Source organism: Coenobita brevimanus, chromosome 5 (genome assembly GCF_032717465.1).
Source record: "Coenobita brevimanus isolate Jiangsu-jjx chromosome 5, ASM3271746v2, whole genome shotgun sequence".
Classification (NCBI taxonomy): domain Eukaryota; kingdom Metazoa; phylum Arthropoda; class Malacostraca; order Decapoda; family Coenobitidae; genus Coenobita; species Coenobita brevimanus.
Window position 1 is genome coordinate 34,992,877 of NC_136958.1, and position 27,823 is coordinate 35,020,699.

Below are 27,823 nucleotides of genomic sequence, written 5' to 3' on the forward strand. Positions count from 1 at the left end.
TCGTATATTTTCTCAACCAACCATACCATCTGAGCACACTCTCTTCACGTTTACTGCCCAGATGATTACTAACTCCGCATCTTTAACTAATCACATCTTGTACACTCAAGCTTGTGAGGTTCACATATGTTCCTCAATAATCCCATTTTCACTCTTCTTACTCATGACTTTTCGTTCTTCTGCCACCCTAAAATCTCCACCCATACCTTATTATTGGCACTAAAACGCCTTGTGCAATCCTCTTGATGCCCCCACACTCAGACCTCAAAGCGCCTGCTCTACTTTACATTTTCCTTGTGCAGTCAGCTTTTTTCTATTATTGTACCAAGGAGAAAGTAAACTCCTTTCCAGTTCAATTCTCTTTCCATTCACCATCACCTCATGCTGGAAATCAGTTTCTCCTTAAAGAGACAGCACTATTTCTTACAAATAGTTGTTACCAAAGCACGACGCTCACAGAATTCACAAAACTGTAACAGTCCGGTAACATGTCTGTAATCAGCAAGTAACACTCATCTACATATTCGTACATCAGATTTGAGTTATTCCATCATCTACTATTCTCTCTCTCTCTCTCTCTCTCTCTCTCTCTCTCTCTCTCTCTCTCTCTCTCTCTCTCTCTCTCTCTCTCTCTCTCTCTCTCCATATAGGAATCGCCCCTATCTGTTCATCTGTCAGTCATTCCGTCCGGGCTTTTATCTCAGAAACAACCAGGTGGTTTGGCTTCATATCACACAGAAAGAGTATGTATCGTAATTGATGCTCATATATGTAAAATTGCCATGTTGTCTGTGCTTTATGAGCTATTACCATATAAGTGGAAAGAGGTGAAAAGAGTAAGACAGGGTGGAAGTGAAGTTAGCAGGGGAGTGAAAGATAAAAATGGTAGATTACTAGTGGAGAAGGGAGAAAAAGTGAGCAGATGGAGAGAACACTTTAAGGAATTGTTGAACGTAGAGGATGGAAGTAATGTGAGTTTAAGTGGCTGGGGAATGGCTGGGAGAAGGAGGGAGGTGAGAAGACAGGAAGAAATCAGTAGGATAGAAGTTGTGGAAGCAATGAAGAAAGTTAAATTTGGGAAAGCCCCAGGAATTGATGGAGTGTGTGGTGAAATGCTGAAGCATGGGGGAGAGATAGTAGTAGAATGGATGTGGAAGATGTGCATATGGCCTTGGAGGTAGAGTCCCGGAGGATTGGAAGTCAGGTATAATTATTCCCTTGTACAAAGGAAAAAGGGAAAAAGAAGTGTGAGATAATCATAGGGGCATTTGTCTTCTTAGTATAATAGGAAAAGTGTATGGTAGGATACTTATTGACAGAGTTAGAGAAAGAACAGAGGAATTAGTTGGAGAAGAGCAGGGAGGCTTTAGGAAGGGAAGAGGTTGTGTAGATCAGATATTCATTCTTAGATCTTTAGTGGAAAAGTTTCTAGAGAAGGGAAAGAAGTTGTATGCGGCCTTCATGGATTTGGAGAAAGCATATGACAGGGTGGATAGACAAGGATTGTGGAAAGTATTGACAATATATGGAGTAGATGGGAAGTTGTTGAATACAGTGAATAGTATGTAGGATGGTGCTAAGGCTGCAGTGCGTGTGGAAGGTGAACTGAGTGAATTTTTCTCTTTGAAGGTTGGGTTGAAACAGGGATGTGTCATGTCTCCATGGTTGTTCAATCTGTACATGGATGAGGTAATAAAAGAGGTACAAGGTAGGGTAGTGGATGTTGGAATGGCCCTGGAGAGAGAGGGTAGTGTTTGGAAACTCCCTGTACTGTTGTTTGCAGATGATACTGTGTTGTTGAAGAACTGCAAGGCTTGGTGGATGAGTTTGGGAGAGAGTGTAAGAAACGGAATCTAAAGGTGAATGTAGAGTAAAGTGATGGTCTTTGAGAGAGTTGAAGTCAGTGAATATACAGCGAGGTTGGATGGTGAGGAATTGGGAAATGTGAGTACATTTAAGTACTTGGGTAGTGTGATGAGTAAGGATGGAGGTTTGGAGGGTGAAGTGCTTGAAAGGGTACAGCAGGGAAGAAAGGTTGCTGGTTCCTTGAAAGCAGTGGTAAGAAGCAGGGAAGTGAGCATGAAAGTGAAAAAGTTACTACATGACAGTATTGTGATACCAACTCTAACGTATGGAAGTGAAGCTTGGACGTTGCTGGAAGGGCACAAGTCAAGAGTGAGAGCAGTGGAAATGAGTTATTTAAGAGGAGTCTGTGGAGTCACATGGAGAGACAGGCTGACGAATGAGGATATAAAGGAGCGTTGTGGTGTGGATGTGGATGTGATAGGAAGCGTTAGGAGGAATACACTGAGGTGGTTTGGCCATGTGGAGAGGATGGAGAGTGAAAGACTGACGAAGAGCATGTATGTGAGTGAGGTGGAGGGGGGGAAGAGAGAGGGGAAGGCCGAGGATGAGATGGAGGGATGGGGTGAAGAAGTATATGAGAGAGGGGTGTGTAAGCTGGGAGCGGGGCAGTGAAATGGCGGGGAACAGGGCGACGTGGAGGCGATTTGTTTGTGGCCACCCCGAACGGCATTGAGACGTCTGGCAATAGATAGATAGATAGACCATATAAGGAAAAATCTGTCATGTTATCGCATGTTCCTCTTTCCGTCCAGGCCTGTATCTTGCAAATTACCAGGTGGATTGGCTTCATGCCACACAGAAAGATAAAGTACGTGTCGTAGTTGATGCCCGTATATGTAAAATTGCCGTATTATCTGTATTTTACGAGCTATGACCATATGTGGAAAAATCTGTCTGATAAGTTGGTTTCAATCCGACAATTCATCTGAGAATGAAACTTGGCGGATCGATTTCTAAGAGTCTAATATTATTATTATTATTATCCCCACCATTAGTGTACGAGTCCTAGTTTATGCCCTTGTATACGAAACTGCCAAACTTGTTACTGCATATCTTGATATTTATTTCACGTGGTGGCGATACGTCTTGATACAGGCCTGTTCTCTCATCAAAACTCTAGCAGCATTCACATGACTCGTCAATACCATAAATACCTTACAAGCGTTTTCACAAACTTCCTTCACTGTGGGTCTCATTTCAGATTCTTATTCCGCACATCCCCTACCACCCGTAAAGCCACCGTGTTCGTAACTCACCAGATATTCCAAAGCATGTCTCACCTTTATCTCTAGCATTACTCTTCCTAATGCCTTTCGTACAACCCACTGTAACCGTACAGTGTGATATTTACCCTTCCCCGCCCCGGAGGGGTTTGGGGACGGGTATTGTTTTCACTCGGTTTGTCTGTCTGTTTGTCCGTCTGTCTGTTAACTTTACGCAAAAACTACTAGTGCGATTTTGACTGAAATTGCAGGGATGATGGGCTGTGACCTGATTACTATATTAAATTTTGAGTCAAATTGGGTAAAGACCCAGACTGTAGGCCCAAAAAATTATTATTTTTTTTTTCCGCCATAACTCCATTCAAATTCTTCATATCGACATGAAACCAAAACCTAAATGTGCATCTTTCAAGTATCATCCTATAACATGCCTCATTACATAGGGTGGCAGGTGGGTCAGGCCAAAAATTCCAAATTGACATAAAATCGTAAATTTCCACCCAATTCACTCCAAATTTGATATGTGACATCTTTGACTAGATATACTGTTGTGTATAACGTCAGCACAACAATTACTGCAGGGGACGGGTTTGCTGTGCCTTGGCACCGATTCTTGTTTTCCGACTTATTATGATACCCTTGTTTCTGTAACCAAGCATAATCATAACCTTCTTCCACGCTGCTCGTAGAATAGCAATCATCCAAAGTTTCTTACATATTCCAGCTATCACTTTATTGCTCTCCTTTTAGCCTTAATCATCTCTACATACACCTCATCGACACTTGATGCCTTCCTATTCTCTACCCTCTACACAGCATGCCTCACTTCTGACAATGTCCCATTTCCGGCACCAAAAAGCAATTAGTTTCTACGTTGAAGGCGACTGAGAATTTAGTGGTTACTTTTTACTTTCAGTACTTGAGTACTTGATGAGCCATGATGTTTTTGTACTTTTTACTTGGGTACATCCACCTGATGATGCTTTTACTCTGACATTTTTGGAGGACTGGTAAAGGTCAAAGAACAGACTCTTGTGTATTTGCCTAGTAGGACGCATAAAAAAAAAAGAAGAAAAAAAAGAATTATCGGTAACGTTGTGTATCCTTTCTCGTTACTTGATTAAATCATTACAATGACCCCAGAAATAAAAAGAATAATAATGTGGTTGTGCACAACATGGGCTGTGACGCTGATCAGGTAACCTGCTTTCGAGTCAGTAACACGGACACCTGTGTTGTGGGTGTTGTACCAATGACGGTCTCCGTTATCTGCCGACCTCAATAAAGTAGTTAGATGGTACCAGAAATAATAATAATAATAATAATAATAATAATAATAATAATAATAACAATAACAATTATTATTATTATTATTATTATTATTATTATTATTATTATTATTATTATTATTATTATTATTATTATTATTATTATTATCATTGTTTTTATCATTATTAATTTTATAGCAAAAATAATAATAAATGAAAAGACTTGTACTCAAAAGGTCGTATCTCCTAACCCGCATAAGAATATTCTGACTAAAACAAACCAGCTAAACAGAAACCTGCTCTTAATGAATGGGTTGTAGCATTCACCCTCTCCTTGGATTCATGCCCCTGTCTTCTGGCCTGGATAAAACGGTCTAGCGGAAGCATAAAAGAAGAGAAAAGAGCTCCTCGTGCGGAAATGACGCTGAGCATCAATTCGCCTGCATAAGGAAAGCCAGCGATAGGAAGAATGATAAATACGAGACCTGCTTGTCCTGAAGTGGCCTTGAGGATTATGTCTCCCAGCCTTGTATAATTAGTCTGATATTATCAAGACCTGAAATAACTACATACCGTCTCTGTAGCCTTGAGGATCCTGCTGCCTCCCTTGTACCATTTGATGGAGGGCGGTGGTCTTGATCCCCGGACTTCACAGACAACCTGGTAGTCTTTGCCGGCCGTCAGGGGGGGTGAAGGGGCTCTTATCACCACACTTAGAGGCGGAACTGAGGGAGACGAAGGGGAAAGGTTAGGAGGTGACGTCTTTTTTATGTAAATCATTTATTCCCGAACGACAATATCAACTGCAGGAAAGTTCTCCCACAGGGAGAGGATTATGAAAGCCCTTTGAAAAGTGAACACAATTTTCTGGACGTGGTAAAAACACATAATAAAAAATCCTCGTAGGGCAATGGAAATGATCTCACAAATATTACTTCGTAGTGCCAGCAGGCTTTCGTGAGGGGAGGGGGGGAGGGTGAAGGACTATCACTACACTCAGAGACGACACTGAAAGAGCAGACCAAGGGGAAGGGGGAGAGTTGGGGGATAAAGGTGAGAGAGCAGGGAGGGGAGGGATTATGATCATCTTTTTCTTATTTATTTATCTGTCTATTTATTTAATTTATTCGTTTATATATGCAATTATAAATCATCTATTTCCTTTTCTTTACCTCCAGGCAACCTTATTCAACGTTGGAAAGACCATGATTAGGGAAAAAGCTCTGGGGGAGCCACGTCCAGCCCTTCCTGTTCAAAAAATCTCTTTGAACCTGAGTAAAATCGTTAGGACAAAGGAAACACTAATATTAAAAAGTCTCCTTTAAAAAAAAAAAAATTCTTTCGTACTGATTAATCGGGTTCTAACCAAAACCTAGGACTCTGCCGGTGTCTGATAAAATACTGATCCCCAGTGAAAAACGACCTGCATGTCAGTTTTCCATGCTAAGTGCGTGTTGCCAGGCTAGGGTCCCCCCAAAGAAGTCTCGTATGATCCTTGTCGTGTGAAGTGGATTCTCTGTTATGCGCTGATCTGATATTATGCACTTGTACCTGTGGGAGATATTAAGGTGCAGCTTAAACATAACCTGCACAATCCCCCACACCCACACCCGCAACCGCAACCACGCCCAAACCTACGCCCACACCCATACTCTCACTGGAACTCCACCAACACTGTATCCTTACCTATACCCCATTCTCACCTGCACCCTACCAGCAACCTCGCTCTCACCATTACCCTCCCCCAAACCCACAAACACACTCACACCCACACCAAGAGCCACAGTCACATCCACTCTCTCATTCACATCCACTTCCCTCAAAACACCCACGCTTACACCCTCACCCACACCAACAGCCTTAACTGCACCCACTGCTTCTCCACACCTCGTAATGAAGAAGTAAGACAGACGCGTATGATGTTATTACAGTCTTACAGTTTCCAGTGGATTGTATCAAAACTGTGATGTAGGTCTACATTGCTGCGTTTTGCACACCCTTCCCAGTGATACCAGTTTTATGCCTTTACATAAAAGAAGCTTTATCCACAGTTTTTATCTTTAAATGGTCACTGTGATCTTGGGGATAACCTAGGTGTGCCGACCACTTAGACGAGGACACACCGTTGGATACAATTGTCGGCTCAGTCGTCAAAGATTCGTCCATAATTGTGGGCTTCAAAGCGGGAACAAATGATCAGACTGGAGGATGAACGCAAAACATATTATCAGTGTCGATATTTTCAACTTCCCTCTAGCCCAAAACTCGCAAGTGGCAGTTTTTATTACACTCTTGGTAATTTTGGAAGAGAGTGTGCACACGGGGTAGAAAAAGGAGTTTGCATGATTTTTTTTTTCCAGCATAAGGAAGACCTCCTTTATTTGAGTTTTTTTTTTTATGTGAGGAAGAAGGAACCAAAGGCAATGCGCCCGCAAAACTGTTCCTTCCAAGAGAAAAACAAAATACAAGAGAGAGCCAAATTCAAGATCCATTCATATCTATCCCTTGTAGTTTTATAAAATCTGATGCAGAATAAATTCGTTTGGAGATAGCAAGAATAAACCATAAGGAACGACTTTTAGTGAAGGGCATTCAGGACCACATAAACAACTTGGTAGTCTCGGCTGGATGTCGGAGGGGAGGGAGAGGGTTGGTGAGGGGAGACCGCATCACCACTTTCAGGGATGGCAATAGTGAAGGGAGAAGTCCAGAAGGAGAGCGAAGGGGGTGGCAACCCTTTAGTGTTAGTTAGCTTACCTCCAGACGATTTTATTAAGCCTTGGAAAAATCTCCACTAGGAAAAGGCATAACGAATCTGTATCCAACCCACCCATTTAAGGCATAGAGTTTTTATAAACTGAATAAATTTGCAGCACATAGCATGAATAAATAATGAAAAAATCCCTCGTAATGTACTGTCAAGATCTTACTGACAATAGGCAGTTACGGCTGGTTGTGAGGGGTGGGGGAAGTTTCTCCACTTTAAGGGTCGCTTTCTGAGTGGTTTTGGAAGATTTCGCAACCTCATTTTTAGCAATTTATTATGCATACTTCAGTTCAGTATCTTTTTGTTTGTTACTAATGCAAACTATGTTGATATTAGATTGGCATTATTTATTGATAAGATGCAATACGCAGAATTATGCACTAGGGAATAGGTACCACGAAATCTCCTCTGCCACTTTGAATACACCACTAAGAGGCGGCAATGGTAGAGGGAGGTGGAAGTCAGGAAGAGTGAAAAGGTAAAATTGAGGAATAAGAGGATTATAGGGTTATTAATCAGTACATTCGGAGAGGCTTTAGCTTGCTGTCTCTTCCTTCATGCAGTTTTACTATGCGTAGGAAACAGGGGTATTTTTTTGTCTTGGGGTTGGTACCTTTCACATCCATCTGATGAAAGGTATTTCCTAAAATGTAGAAAATTACGTGAAACTAACCTGAATAAAACATGAAAGGAAGCCACTTTATTGAAATACTAAATGGTAAATGTGGACTATGTCTGGGAAGAAATTTTATTTGCGTGTTAGTTTATTTACTTATTTATGCACTTATTATTTATTCACTTAAATCCAAAAAGGAGTTCGAAAGGGCGGCACTTAAGGGGAGGATGTGCCAAGAGAAAGGTGAGGAGAAGAAAACTTGCAAGAGATTGAAGTTGGAGGAGTAGCCTGATTATAGAGTGATAAACGATGATATTTGGTTGCGTAGTGAGTGGTTTAGCCGTATGTAGTGTGGCTGTGTGTGGTGGGGAAGTGCGTGGTGCAATAAAGTGTAGTGTAATAGCGTGTGATGTAGTAATGAGTAGTGCAGCAGGGTGTGGTGTAGTAATGTGTACTATGCTAGTGTGTGGTGTAATAATGTGTAATGTAGTAGGTAGTGTGTGGTGTAGTGTTGTGTAGTGTTGCAGTGTATGGTGCAGTATTATGTGTATTGGGATAATATATTGTGTGACATAGTCTGATGTGGTAAAATGAACTGTGGTAACTCGTAGCGTGGCATTTGTGGTGCAGTGGTGCGTAGTGTTGTAGTGTGGTGTGATTATTTGTAATGAGACTGCGAGTGACATGGCAGTGTTTGATGTGGCTGATGGAAAGGCATCTGAAGTGTGTGTGTGTGTGTGTGTGTGTGTGTGTGTGTGTGTGTGTGTGTGTGTGTGTGTGTGTGTGTGTGTGTGTGTGTGTGTGTGTGTGTGGACAGCAGGGAAGCAACCACCCATGCAGAGCCGTCACGTGCAGTGAACCACTGTTCACATGAGGATGACAGAGCCTCACTACAGCGAGGCGCAGGACTAGTTTGGAGGTTTGATTCCAAGGTGGACGCCGCATATGCATCTCCACCCACATAAGAGAGGCACCACAGTGAGCTCAACGTCACCTTGTTATTTGGCTATATGGTTACCACCCAGCATTGTAAATGATCTCCTGAGTTGCAGGAAACCATTTGGCTTGTCACTCAGAGTAGAGCCACCTAATGCGGATATAAGTGTAATAAATAATGATCGGAAGGATAAGAGAAAAAGGAAGACAGGGGGACAGACACAGGAAGAGCATTATACACTGTACGGTACTCGTTCATGAATAGGCAGCACTACATCAGGTGAGTGGATGATGGACGCGCCCACCTACACTGTGACATTGTGTCGTGTGGTAGTAAGAAGTGACAGTGGAATTTTTTGCCAAGGTGTGATTGTGAAGTGTCAGCAGTTTGAAATTTGGTTGTAAGTAACCTAGCAGTGCAAGGTGTTTTGGTCGATGCACTGAATTGTGCCTCTTGTGTGTGATCAGCAGTAATAGTAGTGCAATGTGTGGAATGTCAGTGTGAAATGTGGCTCTCACGTGTGGCAGTGTAATGTGTGACTGTGATGTGTGGCGGAGTGAGGTGCTGAACTGTGACGTGTGACAGTGTGGGTGTGCATAGAGTGTGACATTGTTAGGTATAACATTATGCAGTGTGGCGGTATATACGAGTATGGCACTGTGATGTGTGGCAGTGTGGGTATGTGTAGGGTGTGACTTTGTGAACTGTGGCAGTGTGAGGTGTGGCAGAGTGAACTGTGTCAATAGGAGTGTGTGCTAAGTGCGCCAATAACTTCACCACCCTACTAATGACGGGAGGGGAGACACCAAACAATTGGTTAATAGCCGAAGAGAAATGGTGATAACACACTAAGGAACCGACATAAGACTAGTAACCGTTCAGAAATGAAAGAGAGAGAGAGAGAGAGAGAGAGAGAGAGAGAGAGAGAGAGAGAGAGAGAGAGGGAGACTTTTGGAGTCCAGTAATGAGCCTGGGGAAGTGGTGCGCAGGGGTAAAATTAGACAGATAGTATATTAAGGACATTGGAATAAGGCCAAAATTTAGAAGGGGCACCAGAGAGTCTAACACCCGGATATATCAGATGGCATCAGGCCGATATATTCACTTTGCTTTGTGACCATGACGTTCTACCTGTTCCCCTCAAAATCGAAATACTTCAGCCTTGCCTGACCCTTAACTCTTCTTGCTCTAAATCGGGTTAAAACTGTTTGGGTTGACTTTGACCTGTGACTTTGAATTTAACCTCTTTGTGACCTTGATCATTGTTTGATTTCTCTCTTTGCCTAAGTCTTTTGTCCCTTCATCACGCTGAATCAGTCTTTAAAATTTTGTGTAAAGAAAACAAAAAAAGTTTGACTCTGCTATGTGACACTGATCTATGGACTATTGTTCTCACAATTGAATCCCTTCGTTCCTGTCTTACGCTAAACCATTCCATCAAGAATGGTCTAAATCGGATAAAAACTGCACATGATGACCTTGCTAGGTCAAACGTTGACGTAGTCCTGTGACCTCAGCCTTTTATCTATTGTCCCTTAGCGACCATTAACACTTCCACCAAGTTTGGTGAAAAACGAATAAAAAGTGTTTGTTTTATCAGTCATGCAAAACATTTTCAAAACTTTTCCCTCTATAGTCGTTCTATTTTATGAAGGCAGTTTGGGTGGGACGCTCTGGGACCTCACTCTGTTAGCTCTGTTGCCACATCGTCGCCACACACGTGCTCTCTCTCTCTCTCTCTCTCTCATATTTATGTTAACTACTACTAATTGTATTTTCTTTATTTTTTCTCTTGTTTTCGACTTTTTTTCAACACCACCCCTGAGGTAAAAGTCTATAGGTGCGTTTTTTTTATATAGCTTCCATGGCGGGAGACTGACCGAGTATGACCCGCTCACGCAGGGCTGTCCCTCGTGTCACCACCTGACACCGTCGCGAAAGCAACGTTGACAAGTCTTATGAGATTTATACTATACTTTAGCTTTTTTATTGAATTACATCTATACAGAGTGTTTAAAATTCACTTATAAGTAATTATTAGCTTAAAATAGGAGTATGAGAGAGACAGAGAGGTGAGCACAAATAATTACACGTGTGTCGGCGGCGATGTGACAACAGAGCTAACAGTGTGAAGTCCCAGAGCGTCCCACCCAAACTGCCTTCATAAAATAGAACGACTGTAGTAGGATCCTATGATTCACTCAGATTAATATATATATATATATATATATATATATACATATATATATATATATATATATATATATATATATATATATATATATATATATATATATATACATATATATAGTTACATAACCTATGATTTCATCATCCTTTGTTTAATTCTAACGTACAGTATGCTGCACGTTTGATCAGGATTCGCCTCGTGGCTTCCAAAGTGCGTGTTCTACCTCACTCCCCCCCCCTCCTCCCTTATAGTAGAGTAAGTCGTTCTTTCTGTTGTTCAGAGCAGGATTGTCAACTCTTTGTCCCCTATGGCTTCATTTGCGCGTCCTTCTTACAAGTTGTATCAAGCTCTGCCGGCCCCTATATAATGAGCTCAGTCTCTGCATTAATTGCCACTTAGATCTTCTCCTCATTTTGTTCACATCTCTGTCCTCCCCTGTACAGTTGTTATTATTTTTGTGAGTGCTCAGGAAGTCTCCAACCATCTAGCTGCTGTGTAATTTGAGTATGAGTGTTATTGCATTTTTTCTTGTACTGTATAGCATGGGGTGTTAATTCGTAGGCCTGGTGAGGTTTTTGTGATTCATGTGTTTTAAGTGTCAGCCATTATTGATAATATTTTGTATCTGTAATAATATATCTTGCATTCACTGAGCATTATCCGGTTTTCTCATTTTATCAGGACTGACTTAGATAAATTTACTCTTTCTAATTTCGTGTTAGTAGAGGCTATTGCAGTTAATCATATATTTAACCTGTTTTTTGCCATTACATTATCCTTATGAGTCCTGAATTTTTAGTTATTAGTTTGAGCATTAAACTTTAACTTGTAAATTTACCTAACTCTTTTGTTTTGAACCTGGAACGTTGCAGGACAGTTTTCTCTGTTCCGTAACATAAATTTGGCGACCTCACCAGGATATTCGGGATATTATCATAAGGATATTGCTTGATATTTTGTGGCTGTGATTTATTCATGATGTCTACTATTACTACACTTGATGAAGCCAAAGATTTTTTGTCAAATGTGCAAACAGTGTGTGATGTAGAAAACAGAACAAAGAATAAACTTAAGCTTGTTGCTCAACAATTGGGAATTGCAGTTCACTCTCATCATTCTAAAGATCAAATTGTTGGCATGATTAATAAAAGCTTGTTTAATTTAACTCCTCCAGATGAGCAAATGCAGATTGAATTAGCTAAGTCACAGCTAGCCCTGCAGGAGGCTCGTGGTAAGGAGGCTGAGTTTCAAGCACGTGCTAAGGAGGCTGAGTCTCAGGCTCGTATTCAGGAGGCACAAACTGAACTTGCTAGGATTCAGGCAGACCATGAGTATCGCATGAAACAAGGTGGAACTGGATCATCTAGCTCTGATAATTTTGATGTGGCTAAAAATGTTAAATTTGTCCCTCCTTTTAATGAATCTGATTTAACAAAGTATTTTCAGTTGTTTGAGAGGGTAGCTACAGGTTTTAATTGGCCCAAAGAGTATTGACCAGTACTCCTTCAAACTGTTCCCACCAGTAAAGCTCAAGTAACTTATGCATCTTTGCCTCAGGATCAATCTGATAATTATGACGTAGTTAAGAACTTGATTCTTAAGGCCTATGAGCTTGTTCCTGAAGCCTATAGAGTAAAATTTAGGACAACTTATAAGCAAGATAAGCAATCCCATGTTGAGTATGCAAAAATCAAGGAAGATCTGTTAGAGCAGTGGTTAAATTCTAAGAATGTGGATTCTGATTTTGACAAATTTAAGCAGATGATTTTGCTGGATTGTGTGGGTAAAGTTGAAAGTTGGAATACAAATGTGGGCGATTGTGTGTGTATATGCGCCAACGCAAGATCGTGCTAGAAGAGTGAGAGAAGAGTTCTGGACAAATGTGGAAGTGTGCATGGAAAAGTTTGGAAGGAATGAGAGAGTGTTTTTGATTGGTGATATGAATGGTAAAGTTGGTAATGTGAAGGTGGATGGAATAGTTGGTGAGTGGGGTGTGCCTGCTGAGATAGATGAGAATGGGAGTGCGTTAGTGGATATTTGTGCTGGGAGGGGGTTGGTGATAGCCAATACCCTCTTCAGGCATAAAATGATCCACAGGTATACATGGCGAGTGATGAGAAGGGTGGGTGGTGAACTGCATGAAAGGAAGGCAATGATTGATTATGTGTGTGTGGATGAAAGGATGCGAAGATGTGTAAAGGATGCAAGAGTGTATAGAGGTTGGGGGAGTGGACTTTCTGACCACTACTTGGTGGTGGCAAGAATTAGGATCCAAGTAAGATGGAAGAATAGAAGAAGGGAAAGACGAGAGGAAGGAGTAGTTGCAAGGACAGTGGAAAGGTTACAAGAGGATGAGAAAAAGGCAGAGTATAAGAGAGAAGTGGAGGAACGATTGGGCAAATATGAATTGGAGCAGATGGGAGACGTGGAAGGTGTGTGTAAGATATTTACAGAAGAAGTATGTGCAGCATGTGATGTGGTGTGTGGAAGGAAGAGAAGACGGAGGGGGGTGCAAGGAACAGCGTGGTGGACTGAAGAGGTGAAACAGGCAGTGGCACAAAAGAAGAAAGCATACAATGAATGGATGAGAAATAGGGGCGTGGAAGAAGTTGAGAGGCGGAAGAGAGAGTTATATGTGGAAAGGAAGAGAGAGGTGAAAAGATTATTAAGAGAGAGTAAGAAGAGAGTGGATGAGGAATTTGGAAGGAATTTGAATGTAAAGTGGAGGGACTGTAAGAAAATGTTCTGGAGAGAAGTGAAAAGAGTAAGACAGGGTGGAAGTGAAGTTAGCAGGGGAGTGAAAGATAAAAATGGTAGATTACTAGTGGAGAAGGGAGAAAAGTGAGCAGATGGAGAGAACACTTTAAGGAATTGTTGAACGTAGAGGATGGAAGTAATGCGAGTATAAGTGGCTGGGGAATGGCTGGGAGAAGGAGGGAGGTGAGAAGACAGGAAGAAATCAGTAGGATAGAAGTTGTGGAAGCAATGAAGAATGTTAAATCGGGGAAAGCCCCAGGAATTGATGGAGTGTGTGGCGAAATGCTGAAGCATGGGGGAGAGATAGTAGTAGAATGGATATGGAAGATGTGCAGATTGGCCTGGGAGGAAGGTAGAGTCCCGGAGGATTGGAAGTCAGGTATAATTATTCCCTTGTACAAAGGAAAGGGGGAAAAAGAAGTGTGTGGTAATCATAGGGACATTTGTCTTCTTAGTATAATAGGAAAAGTGTATGGTAGGATACTTATAGACAGAGTTAGAGAAAGAACAGAGAAATTAGTTGGAGAAGAACAGGGAGGCTTTAGGAAGGGAAGAGGTTGTGTAGATCAGATATTCATTCTTAGATCTTTAGTGGAAAAGTTTCTAGAGAAGGGAAAAGAAGTTGTATGCGGCTTTCATGGATTTGGAGAAAGCATATGACAGGGTGGATAGACAAGGATTGTGGAAAGTGTTAAGAATATATGGAGTAGATGGGAAGTTGTTGAATGCTGTGAAGAGTATGTACGATGGTGCGAAGGCTGCAGTGCATGTGGATGGTGAACTAAGTGAATTTTTCTCTTTGAGAGTTGGTTTGAAACAGGGATGTGTCATGTCTCCATGGTTGTTCAATCTGTACATGGATGGGGTAATAAAAGAGGTACAAGGTAGGGTAGTGGATGTTGGAGTGGCCCTGGTGAGAGAGGGTAGTGTTTGGAAACTCCCTGTACTGTTGTTTGCAGATGATACTGTGTTGTTGAGTGAAGACGAAGGGGAGCTGCAAGGTTTGGTGGATGAGTTTGAGAGAGTGTGTAAGAAACGGAACCTAAAGGTGAATGTAGGGAAGAGTAAAGTAATGGTCTTTGAAAGAGGTGAAGTTAGTGAATGTACAGTGAGGTTGGATGGTGAGGAATTGGAAAATGTCAGTACGTTTAAGTATTTGGGTAGTGTGATGAGTAAGGATGGAGGTTTCGAGGGTGAAGTGCTTGAAAGGGTACAGCAGGGAAGAAAGGTTGCTGGTTCCTTGAAAGCAGTGATAAGAAACAGGGAAGTGAGCATGGAAGTGAAAAAGTTACTACATGACAGTATTGTGATACCAACTCTAACGTACGGAAGTGAAGCTTGGACATTGTTGGAAGGACACAAGTCAAGAGTGAGAGCAGTGGAAATGAGTTATTTAAGAGGAGTCTGTGGAGTCACGTGGAGAGACAGGCTGACGAATGAGGATATAAAGGAGCGTTGTGGTGTGGATGTGGATGTGATAGGAAGCGTTATGAGGAATACACTGAGGTGGTTTGGCCATGTGGAGAGGATGGAGGGTGAAAGACTGACGAAGAGAGTGTATGTGAGTGAGGTGGAGGGGGGAAGAGGGAGGGGGAGGCCGAGGATGAGATGGAGGGATGGGGTGGAGAGGTATATGAGAGAGGGGGGTGTGAGCTGGGAGCGGGGCAGTGAAATGGCGGGGGACAGGGCGACTTGGAGGCGATTTGTTTGTGGCCACCCCAAACGGGATTGAGGCGTCTGGCAATAGATAGATAGATAGATTTTGCTGGAGGACTTCAAAAGGTGTATTAATAAAGATGTAAGCCTATATCTTGATGAGAGAAGAATAGATAATTTGTCTGATGCTGCAGTTTTAGCTGATGAATATGTTCTCACTCACAAGAGATATTCTAAAGAAAAAAGGAAAGCTGAGAGTAAGTACGTTGCCTCTACTCAGAGTTCAGGTAACAGGAAAGAGAATAAAGATGATGTTTCTCAGGAAGTAAATACCAGCTTCACCTCTAGATTTCAGAAAAGTAAATGTACTTATTGTAGTAAGCTTGGTCATACTACGGAGAAATGTTTCAGGAGACAGCGTGATGTGAACAAAAAGGAGTCTTTAAATATTCAGTCAATTGGTCTAGTGTCCACCCTTGAGAGTTCCCAGAATTCTTTAACTGAGTTAACTGAACCTGCTTTGAGGGGTAAATTAAATTCTCATGATGGAGCTCCTCTTTTGAGCAGTAACGTGGGTGACACTCTCAAGAGTTCATGTGCTAATTTCCTGTTTGATGGTTTTGTCAGTCCTCTGGACAGTAATGACAGGAAATCAGTTAAAATATATCGTGATACAGGTGCTTGCCAATCCTTTATGCTGACCAGTGTTCTAGGCTCTAATGTTAATTCCTCTGATGAAACTGTAATCTTACAAGGTGTAGGGAATAATTACTTCTCTGTCCCTCTGTGCAGAGTGAATTTAGAGTCTGGTTTTGTTAATGGTTCCGTTATGGTTGGGTTGGTTGAGACACTCCCAATGTCAGGTGTAACTTTCTTTCTTACTTGGAAATGATATTGGTGGAAGTCAAGTGTGTCCAGCTCCTCAGTTGTCTAGTGAGCCAGTGGCTGCGACCCAGGATTGTGATGTCCCTGATGTGTTCTCTGCATGTGCTGTCACTAGGGCTAAGTCTAAAGTTACTGATGACTTAGAGGATAATGGTGATGATGATGTTACCCTAGCTGACACTTTTCTTGCTAATTTGGACCACTCACCAGATGAGGCAGTACCCCGTAGTGTTGATAATTTGTCTCGTCAGGAGTTGGTTGAGTTGCAGGTTGCTGACCCTGAGTTGAAAGGTCTAGCTAACTCTGCTTGCAGTGAGGAAGAGTCAGCTGGTGCTTCTACTTGTTATTATATAAAGTCAGGAGTACTTATGAGGAAGTGGAGACCCCCAACAGCATCAGCCGACTGTGAATGGGAGGTTGTACATCAAGTTGTCATCCCTCGTGTTTGTAGGCAGGATATCATTAGAGTGGCTCATGATTCCAGTTTGGCAGGACACCTTGGAGTGAGGAAGACTGTGGCACGCATTTTGAAACACTTCTACTGGCCAGGTATCTTCAGGGATGTTTCCTGGTATTGTAAGTCTTGTCACACCTGTCAAGTTGTGGGGAAGTGTAATCAGACCGAAAAGGTTGCACCTCTAGTTCCCATTCCTCCTTTTGAGGCGCCATTCACCCGTGTGTTGGTGGATATTGTGGGCCCTCTTCCTAAGACTTCTTCAGGATTTTCTTATGTGTTGACCCTGATTAATATGGCTACTCGTTATCCTGAAGCCATTCCACTTAGAAATATCTCAGCAAAGAACGTGGTTAAGGAAATGCTAGGGTTCTTCACAAAGTTTGGTCTGCCCAAGGAGGTACAGTCAGACCGGGGAAGTAATTTCATGTCAAATGTTTTCAAGAAGTCTCTGAAAGAGTTGGGCATCACCCAGATCACGTCTTCAGCTTACCATCCCCAGACCCAAGGAGCGTTGGAGAGATATCATCAAACACTCAAATCGATGCTCAAGAAATACTGTTTGGAACATCAGAAAGACTGGGATAAAGGTCTTCCATTCGTTGTATTTGCCGCAAGAGAATCTCCAAATGAATCACTGGGCTTCTCACCTTTTGAACTACTGTTTGGCCATGAAGTAAGAGGACTCAAGGAATGCTGGCTGTCGGAGGGAGATGACATCAACCTGCTGGAGTATGTGATGAAGTTCAAAGAACGGCTGTCCACTGCTTTTCAGCTGGCGAGAGAGAATTTAGGAGCTGCTCAGGAGAAGATGAAGACTTGGTATGATAAGAAGTCCAGGTTACGCCACTTTCAGCCAGGAGATCAGGTTTTGATTCTGCTACCAGTGCATGGGCAACCTCTTCAAGCCAAGTTTAGTGGTCCTTATTTCGTGGAGAAGAAACTCAATGATGTCAACTATGTCATCGCCACACCAGATCGTAGAAAGAACAAGCAACTTTGTCACATCAACATGCTAAAGTTATATCACAGGCGGGACGAAAATAACCCGGTCTGCACTGTAGCTGTTCCACCCGAGTCTGCAAGTGAAGTTCTCCCATGCAGCATGAGCCTGAGTCATAGTTTTGGGAAGAATCCTGATATCATGAATGATCTCCAGACTAAGCTTTCTCATCTAGCTCCCGAGGAAAGGCAGGAGTTTTCGGCGTTACTGCAGGAGTACCCGCAAGTGTTGCGTGCCACTCCAGGAAGAACCACTGTGTTGATGCATGATGTAGATGTTGGAGACGCAAAGCCAATTAAACTGCCTCCTTACCGTGTAAACCCAGTGAAAGTTCCTCTCATCCAGAAGGAGCTTGGTTACCTGTTGGACCACAAGATGATTGAGCCCTGTCAGAGCGAGTGGGGTTCTCCTGTCACTCTAGTCCCTAAGCTAGGTGGGTCACAGCAGCTTTGCATCGACTACAGACGTGTTAATCAGATAACCAAAACAGACACTTACCCTCTCCCTCGCGTGGAAGATTGCATAGACAAGATCGGAAAGGCTAGGTACATAAGTAAGTTTGATTTGTTGAAGGGATACTGGCAAGTACCTATGACTGAATGTGCTAGGGAGATCTCATGTTTTGTAACACTAGGAAAGACTTTCGCATGTTCTGTAATGCCATATGGAATGAAGAATGCACCAGCCACCTTTCAGAAGCTCATGAATGTTGTAACAGAGGGTTTGGCTGGGTGTGTTGTTTATATTGATGATGTATTAATCTTCAGTGACAACTGGAAAGATCACCTATGCCATGTCAGTAAATTTCTTGAGCGTTTGGTTCAGGCTAATCTTGTAGCTAATTTATCAAAGTGTGAGTTTGGTCAAGCTAAAGTTCAGTATCTTGGGTACGTAATTGGTGATGGACATGTTGCACCACCCGCAGCTAAGGTTCAGGTTATAAGTGATCTTCCCAGACCTAAAAGTAGGAAAGAGTTACAAAGATTTTTGGGAATGGTAGGTTATTACAGGAGATTTGTTCTTAACTTTTCAATTCTTGTATCACCACTTACAGACCTACTGAAAAAGGGAGTTAAATTTGTCTGGACCGATAACTGTGAATCCTCTTTCAGCAAACTTAAAGCTATCCTATTAAGTCAGCCAGTGCTCGCTACTCCAAATTTTGCTAAGCCTTTTAAGATGGCTGTTGATGCAAGTGATACAGGAGCTGGGGCTGTTTTGCTGCAAGAGGATGATCAGGGTATTGAACACCTGTATCTTATTACAGTAAGAAGTTCACTCCACCTCAAAAGAACTACTCAACTATTGAGAAAGAGCTTTTGGCCTTGATTTTGGGTTTACAGCATTTTTCATTTTATTTGTGTTCTGGTTTTGACCCCATAGTCATTTATATCGATCATAACCCACTGAAATTCCTTAGTAAGTTTAAAGATAAAAATCAGAGATTGACAAGATAGAGTCTACTTCTTCAGGAGTATTCATTAGACATACAACATGTCAAGGGGAAAGAGAATGTTATTGCAGATTGCTTATCTAGACTTTAGATAGATTGTTTTAGAGTAAAAAGATATTTCCTTTGTAAATTTCTTTTTCTTTGTGGGGAGGTGTTACATAGCCTATGATTTCATCATCCTTTGTTTAATTCTAACGTACAGTATGCTGCATGTTTGATCACGATTCGCCTCGTGGCTTCCATTGTGCGTGTTCTACCTCACTCTCCCCCTCCTCCCTTATAGTAGAGTAAGTTGTTCTTTCTGTCGTTCAGAGCAGGATTGTCAACTCTTTGTCCCCTATGGCTTCATTTGCGCGTCCTTCTTACAAGTTGTATCAAGCTCTGCCGGCCCCTATATAATAAGCTCAGTCTCTGCATTAATTGCCACTTAGATCTACTCCTCATTTTGTTCACATCTCTGTCCTCCCCTGTACAATTGTTATTATTTTTGTGAGTGCTCAGGAAGTCTCCAACCATCTAGCTGCTGTGTAATTTGAGTATGAGTGTTACTGCATTTTTTCTTGTACTGTATAGCATGGGGTGTTAATTCGTAGGCCTGGTGAGGTTTTTGTGATTCATGTGTTTTAAGTGTCAGCCATTATTGATAATATTTTGTATCTGTAATAATATATCTTGCATTCACTAAGCATTATCCGGTTATCTCATTTTATCAGGACTGACTTAGATAAATTTACTCTTGCTAATTTCGTGTTAATAGAGGCTATTGCAGTTAACCATATATTTAACCTGTTTTTTGCCATTACATTATCCTTATGAGTCCTGAATGTTTAGTTGTTAGTTTGAGCATTAAACTTTAACTTGTAATTTTACCTAACTCTTTTGTTTTGAACCTGGAACGTTGCGGGACAGTTTTCTCTGTTCCGTAACAATATATATATATGTATATATATATATATATATATATATATATATATATATATATATATATATATATATATATATATATATATCTTAGGCTGGCCAGAATAATATATTGCTTAATGTTGACAATACGAATTTTCAAGCTGATATAGCTCTCTCTCTCAGCTGAATAAAATAATCTGGCATTAGCTGGAATATAATACTGTTTTGTGCATCAGTAAGATGACATTTCGAGTAGGTCCTTTTATCCAGGATGACAGGATGGCTTTTTCAGAACAGCACCCAGAACTGAAGCCCTGGCCTTGAATAACCAGGCACATCCATCACACTAAATTTGGCAGGAGCTAAATGCTTAAGCAAGTGTAAATATTTTGTTCTATGACCAAAATTTGCAGTTTTAATCTGAAATAGCATCCTTGTTATTCTAAGTATGATTACTTTCCTATACTGAGGAAATGATTTATTAAAAGTAGTTTTGTTGACACTTTTTGTTTAATGTACCAGGTCACTTTTGAATCAACAACGGTTTTCTTTGCAATTTTATTTTCTCTAACCTTTACTTCTTCAGGTGAGAGTACATTGTTCTGTCTGCTGCCCTTTGTGTCATACATTTGTATTATGTTCTTTGCCACGCACCCCAGGGGGGTACGCGGCTGAACATCTCAGTGGGTACAATACCGACCACAGTTTGAGAACCCCTGAGATAGAGCTAAATAGATAGATAGATAGATAGATAGATAGGCAGACAGACAGAAAAATAGCTAGCTAGCTAGATAGATAGACAGGCAGATAGATAGATAGATACAGAGATGGACATAAACAGATTTACAGAGCTGTTTAACTGGTATATAGATGATACATAAAAGAACAGACATAAATTATGTGACACAGACAGGTAAGCTGATAAACAAAGAGATAGAGATAGATGGATATTACACAATTAGACAGACAGCTAGAGTCCATAGCCTAACTCTGATTACATGCGTCGTGAATTCAATATGCATACGAATATCGAGAATAACCAAAATTTAAGACGCAAGGTTCCGGAGCTGAAGTTGAGAAAGAGAGAGAGAGAATGTTATATTAATCTAGAATCGTAAATATTTGGATCGATTCCATGTTTTTAGAGGAATCGTATTCATAATTTATTTTATTTTTCTAAAGCAAAAGTATCCATAATAGTAATCGATTCCACTGCAAAAATAATTGTAATAATTAGTCTTTCATGATTATACTTACCAGTTGTGAAGTTCCAAGTTTAAGCTCTCCGTAGAAAGTAGTAAATTTGGGAGGAGATGAAATATGAACTAGGCCTATACTGAGTGAGTGTGACATAACTATAAAGATTAATAAAAAGTTCCCAATTTATGTGTGTAATCCAAGTGTGAAGCTGGTCAAACGTTAGCCGACGAGGGGAGAGCTGGGAATGTGATGATCATGTACAGTTACATTGCTGGACCCGACAGCTTACCAACGAGACTACGTTTGAAAATACCTACATTGAGTTTCTAACACTGTTGCACTGAGTGTTGTAACTTTGCGGTTTGGGGATTCTTTTGGAGATACTGAAGGAAGTTAGCTATATTTTCGGTTGCCAAAGATTCGCGGATTAATTGAAATAACTGGACGACCTGCCGATATATTATGGAACAGAAAAAGTGGCTAACTGGGTCTTGCATGAAGGGACCTCCAAAAGTGAAAGTGGCTGATGAATAAGGCTACACATTTCCATGCCATTTGTTGTGTTCATACATTAATAACTTGTTCCAGCTTTTACTTAGTGGTAGATGAGGGCGTCAGTCATCCACTCACTCGGTTTGGTGCTGCATTAAGGTGACTACATTGAGTGACGAACCTAAACAAGTAATAGGCGTCCACACTGAAAGTGTGGAGCGTGTTCGAGCGAGCGAACGAGCAAGTCAGGCAGTGCTGAATATTGTCTCATGTGACTCATCTTCCTCTGACTTCCTGACCTGAAAATACCAAAAAGAACTTATCTGATTACACCAAAAATATTCCCTCACATTTCCTAAAACCAATACTCTTCTTGTATTAATTTTAGGTCTAGAGCCAAACAGAATGTATTGTTCGCTTTGAAAAAGCAAAACCTGGTTGCTCTCAGCAATCGTCGGAAAATACTGCTGCGCTACTTATGCAACCTTAGACCGTTACTTCTTCCAGAGCTGGCCGTTACGCTAATCTGCCTTATAAAAAATCGTTTCCTCGATTTACGAAAAAACTATTGGGAATTACGGATTGTCTATGAAATGAAAATAATTGAGGATTTTCATGCGATTTCCATACTGGTGACTTTCTTGTAACTTCAAAATTGACTGAGATCCAAAAAAGCTCGCTACTGTACTGCAGAGTTTTCCTACCGACCCCTGCCCCCATTTCTTGCTGATGCGATAAATCTTTCGCTCGGGTACATATGTCGGGGGTCCAAACTGTGACTAAATTTGGTGTTCTCGCTCGCTAACCTAGGAAACCATTTACATCGCTAACTGGAAACCATGTAACCAAACAATGTGGTGATGTGAAGCCTCCTTCGGCACCCCTGTTAACAGGATGAATACGCGCAAATGCGACGTCCACCCAGGAACCAAACTTTACCATTGGTTCTCTGTATGAGACGGCCCTGCAGGGCAGTTGCTTGCCGACGGTTGTTGGATATGCTCAGCCAGACAGACTGTGATTATTCTACTGTTACTACTACTGCAATTACTACTACTACTACTACTGCTATTACACTGACCAGGGTATACTACTACTACTACAACAACAACAACTACTACTACATCTAATAATGCAACTACTAACGTTCACTACTTATTATGCCCAAAATCCATAGCCACACTTCAGGCAACGAAACCTCTACTCAGTAAGAGAATTGTTTTGTCTTCCTCTTCTACTGTAGTTTGTAATCGCAATCGATAAAAAGAAAACCTAGAATCGTAACTGTAATTGATTCCAACGCTTTGTGGGTGGAATCCTACCATATTCGAAATCACAGCCTTCATAATTACCGGTAATCGTAATCGTATGCGATTCCATGGGTGATGGAATCATGACATGTCTAGTCCAATGTCCCCGATTTAAGGTCATTGAGTGTGTAAGTTTGACGGGTACGGCGATAGTGGTGGATGAGAAAAATGGGGAGAAGTAACAAGAAATTAAAAAGAAAAAGGAAATATATGAAACTCGTGGGGCATAAAACTTGTCCCAAGAAAATTATGCAAAAATTTGGGAATTTATTCTTGGGCTAATTTTGCGTAAGAAAAGCTACAATATACCAGGATGTGTCCAGTTCTGAAGAATTACTGAGCTACAATGGAGAGCCGATGTGATAACTTCATGTTGCCATGACAACGGTCTGCTGGTTCTAAACAAACATCCGTCATGATAGCTTTTACAATGTCCTCTCTTAATTTCTTCTTCTTTGAAGAAGAGATGTAATGATGGGAGGTAAAAGCCACTTTAAGTGTGATCATGTTTACCCTGCTCTTAATCAAGTGCTGTGTAAAGTTAAAGATAACATCAAAGAATAATTCTCCAAAACTACGGTGTCTGGAGCTCTTGTGTTAGGTTTGGCTGCAAACATTTTTTGAACTTCTTTTCCCCTTTTGCTCTCTAGATATCTTTAATTTTTCTTTGCTGGTAGAAACTAACCATCATTATACAGCCTACTATCGGGTGTTTTTCTCCAGACTTTGAAATCGAAAAGTCAGCGAACATGTTGCATCACCTGATGGCAAGTACTGTATTTTTGTTCTTTTATCGCCTAAACACCATAGAAGAAAACATTTTTGTTAAATCAGAGTTCAGCAATTACTCTGCCAGTCTGGGAAACACCGCGATACCAATTATCCTTTCAGCTTTTCTGTTTTTTTTTTTTGTTTTTTTTTTGTTACAGTACGTATTATTACTGATTCACATTACAGTATACACCGTGCTCAGCAATACATTTAAGGGTCATTTGCTGTTATTTTAGGCTGCATACATCCCAGTGGTTTCAGTAAGAGGATAAGCTTTGTTAAGGTTAGGTCAAAATTTGGGTAGGTCTATGTTAGGTCTTGTGGCAGTCTATGTTAGTCAGGTGAAAATGTGGTTTGGTTAGATTAGGTTGAGTAAGAACCTGTTATACTAGATTTTTTTTTTCCAGCCGATGATCCACTTTCGTGAATGTGGCACCTGCGCACTCCTGCCACGTGATTGGTTGGTTTCAATTTCATACCTGAAGTATCATATTTACAAAAAACAATTGTACCTTATATTCCAATCCTCATAAATGCTGTTTTGCATTGTCACTGTACAACACAAATTGACATTAAAAGAGTATGTATCTGTGCATCACCCAAACGGACAATGAATCTGAGGAAGTTGAATTTGAATTGAAATACTTATTGTTGTAAATGGTACAGAGTTGTTGCATCTCCCAATATTTTTTTTTTTTTTTTTAATAAACGCATTTGGCTGGGTAAGTGCAAATAAAAGGTATCGTAATACTTAGGCACTTGTTACATTAGACAATAGTACCATTCTAAGTAAATTAGCGGTTTTGTCAGTGGTAAAGTGGTGGAAGTGGGAAGGCGAATGGAACAGGCTCTAGAGAAGAGAGAGGAGCAGGCGGGAAAAACAAGTCTCGTCTCGCAAGATGTCAGACTTTATTATGGATCACACCTACTCCATTGCTTCGATACCTTCGCCCATATTATCCGCAAGTATATAGACATGGTATTGTGATCCCTACCCTGACGTATGGAAGCGAGGCGTGGACCTTGCAAGAGGGGAACAAGTCAAGAGTGAGAGCAGTGGAAATGAGTTACTTGAGAGGAGCATGTGGAGTGACATGGAGAGACAGGTTGACGAATGAAGAAGTGAAGGAACGTTGTGGGGTAGATGTGGATGTGGTTGAAAAGATTAGGAGAAATACACTGAGGTGGTTTGGACATGTGGAGAGAATGGAGAATGAAAGACTGACTAAGAGGGTGTATGTAGGTGAGGTGGAGGGAGGGAGAGGGAGAGGTAGACCGAGGATGAGGTGGAGGGATGGAGTTGAGAGGTATTTGAGGGAGGGGGGGGTGAGTTGGGGGGAGTTGAGTCAAATGGTGGGTGACAGAGTGACTTGGAGGCGTTTTGTCTGCGGCCACCCTTTGTGGGATTAGGGCGTCGGGCTATAGATAGATAGATAGATATAGACTATATCTCTAAGTATATGTATTTATTTATTAGAGATGCAACAACTCTGTACGTTTTACAACAATAAATATTTCAATTCAAATTCAACTTCCTCATATTCACTGTCCATTTGGGTGATGCACAGATACACACTCGTTTCATGTCTGTTTGTATTGTACAGTGACAATGCAAAACAGCATTTATGAGAACTGGAATAAAAGGTACAATTGTTTTTTGTAAATATGATACTTCAGGTATGAAATTGAAACCAACCAATCACGCGTCAGGAGTGTGCAGGTGCAACATTCACGAAAGTGGATCATCAGCTGGAAAAAAAAAAAAAAAAAAAAAAAAACAGTATATTCATGTAAAATTATGGCTCGATTAGATTAGGTTTAGGAACCAGTCCATGATAATTAGATCAAAATTTGGTTTTGTTGAGTTAGGCTTAGTGCATGGCAATCTTTCGAAATTTAGTTTGGGTTGATCAGGTCCAAGGGTAGTCTAAAATATTCGGGTCAAGATTTCATTTGGTTAGGTTAGATCTAGAGGTATTCTACACCAGATGACTGATTAAGTAAGTCAAGTTTATCATTAGTACTTTACTTGAAAAGGTGTTAAAATTTCATGCAGGCAGGTTTATCAGGAAGTCTACACAACATTTGAGTTGAGCTAGTATATAATTCACTACATTCTGCAACTGCCTGAAGCATATAATTTTCTGATGCAAGCAGGAGTTGATAAGTTGGACATTGCTAAGACCTGGTATTTAGGCTCCCTAGATTGTGCATTTTTCTCATCCTGTACAAGTTTTCTTATGTCTTTTGTTTTCTTATTTTCATTAACAGCGAAAATTTTGTCAGGGTTTCTCTGACATGGTGGGTCTGTTTTCTTTGTTGAAACTAAAGTGACAACTACACCTATGGCCTCTTCTCACGTTTCGTTTCCTTTTCGTCCCCTTGGAAGCGAAAGAAACTCACTTAAAGCTTCTTCCTAGATATTAATGCCTCTAACAACTCCGTGAGCCAGTTTTAATGTGCATTAACCCGTTTTGCTTTGCTGTTATGAGAAAACGGCATCGTCTGCTATGTGTGTTTAGAACCAGCACATGGTTGGCATTGTTATGTGACGTCACTGTGGCCCTATACTAATGAACTAATGGGCGGAAAATGATCACCCTCAAACTGCATAATGACGTTCGTTAACGGTTGAAAATTGGAAGAATGGGTGAGTCATGACACAGAATATAAATTTCTGAGAAGGAATTCCAGGGAGAAACCATAGAGGCAACCATGATGAGGAGAATATCAAGGAGAACTGATTAGGAACGGCGTAACTGACAAACTTGTTTCTAATAAAAAAATGATGGGGGAGAGTAGAGGAGGGGAATTTGGAGGAAGGAATAACCTGGAGGAATAAATGAAAGGGAATCAGCAGAGAGGAATAACTGAGGATGAAACAGAGAGAGAGAGAGAGAGAGAGAGAGTAAAGGATCAATAATGTGTTATATTGTGGAGATAATAATATGATCCCCCTAATTTGTGTGAAAAGTAAGATGCAGTGAATTGGAAATTGCTATTAACGATATTAATTAAGTCAAGGTGTGTGTGTGTGTGTGTGTGTGTGTGTGTGTGTGTGTGTGTGTGTGTGTGTGTGTGTGTGTGTGTGTGTGTGTGTGTGTGTGTGTGTGTGTGTGTGTGTGTGTACTGGTGAGGTAGAGAGAGAGGGAAGTACTCGAAGTGAAGACTTGTTATGGGAAACGAAAGATGTAATTCGTTGTTGTAGACTAGAACAGTGTCCACTGTTTTTGTCAGATCCTCCAAATAACACGACTGAATTACATAGAAATATTTATTTTACACGGCTGTACTGCATGCGATTAGGCAGGACCAGAGGAAGGAGAGAGGGAGGGCGACGTGTAGTTGATATATTCCCTCTAGCTTCTAACATCGCCCTGAGAGAGAGAGAGAGAGAGAGAGAGAGAGAGAGAGATGCGTTGCTTGATGTGGGAGGCAAATGTCAACAAGTTCGATTATTATTCGTTTTAGCCGTATTGTTTGTGACATTAATCCAATATATTCTTTATATATTTTTATATCAGGAGGCTGCAAACACGATGTTAACATCCAATATATTACCATTATGCCGCGAATCAGACCCGGGACTTGCAGGTGAGAGCCAGGCAGCAGTCCACTACGCCACGACCAGGTAAAATTTATCTCACATTGTCACAATCTTGTAACCAATGTCCCTCCGCTCCCACTGTGGGTCTGAAAAGGGTGAGATAACCCCTGGCACTCGGGCAGGTAGATGTTTTTAATCTATCCCAAGCACTTACAGCAAGTCAGAATGAAGAGAGAAACCTGTGCTTTACAGAGGAAAAATTATCCAATATATTTCTATTATGCCGAGAATCGAACGCGGGACTCTCAGGTGAGAGCCAGAGAGCAATCCACTACGCCACGACTAGGTAAAAATTTTCTCACTTTGTCACAATCTACCAATGTCCCTCCGCCCCCACTGTGGGCATGAAGAGGTTAATAACTTTATTACGGTGACGCATTTTGGCTTATTCTTGCTTCATCTAAACGATAATATTCAACTTGGGTAGAACCTCTAGTACTCAAGGGGATCATCATTGTTCTATA

At 41.1% G+C, this 27,823-nt stretch overlaps 1 protein-coding gene across 1 annotated transcript in view; it reads right to left on the reverse strand.

The window, feature by feature from the left end:
• LOC145398740 (protein turtle homolog A-like) overlaps positions 1-27,823 on the reverse strand; it is a 357,131-nt gene that overhangs the window by 150,633 nt on the left and 178,675 nt on the right. Inside the window, exon 6 of the mRNA XM_080271540.1 lies at positions 4,931-5,082. Coding sequence (XP_080127666.1) covers positions 4,931-5,082 — 152 coding nt within the window. The remainder of the gene's footprint in view (positions 1-4,930; positions 5,083-27,823) is intronic.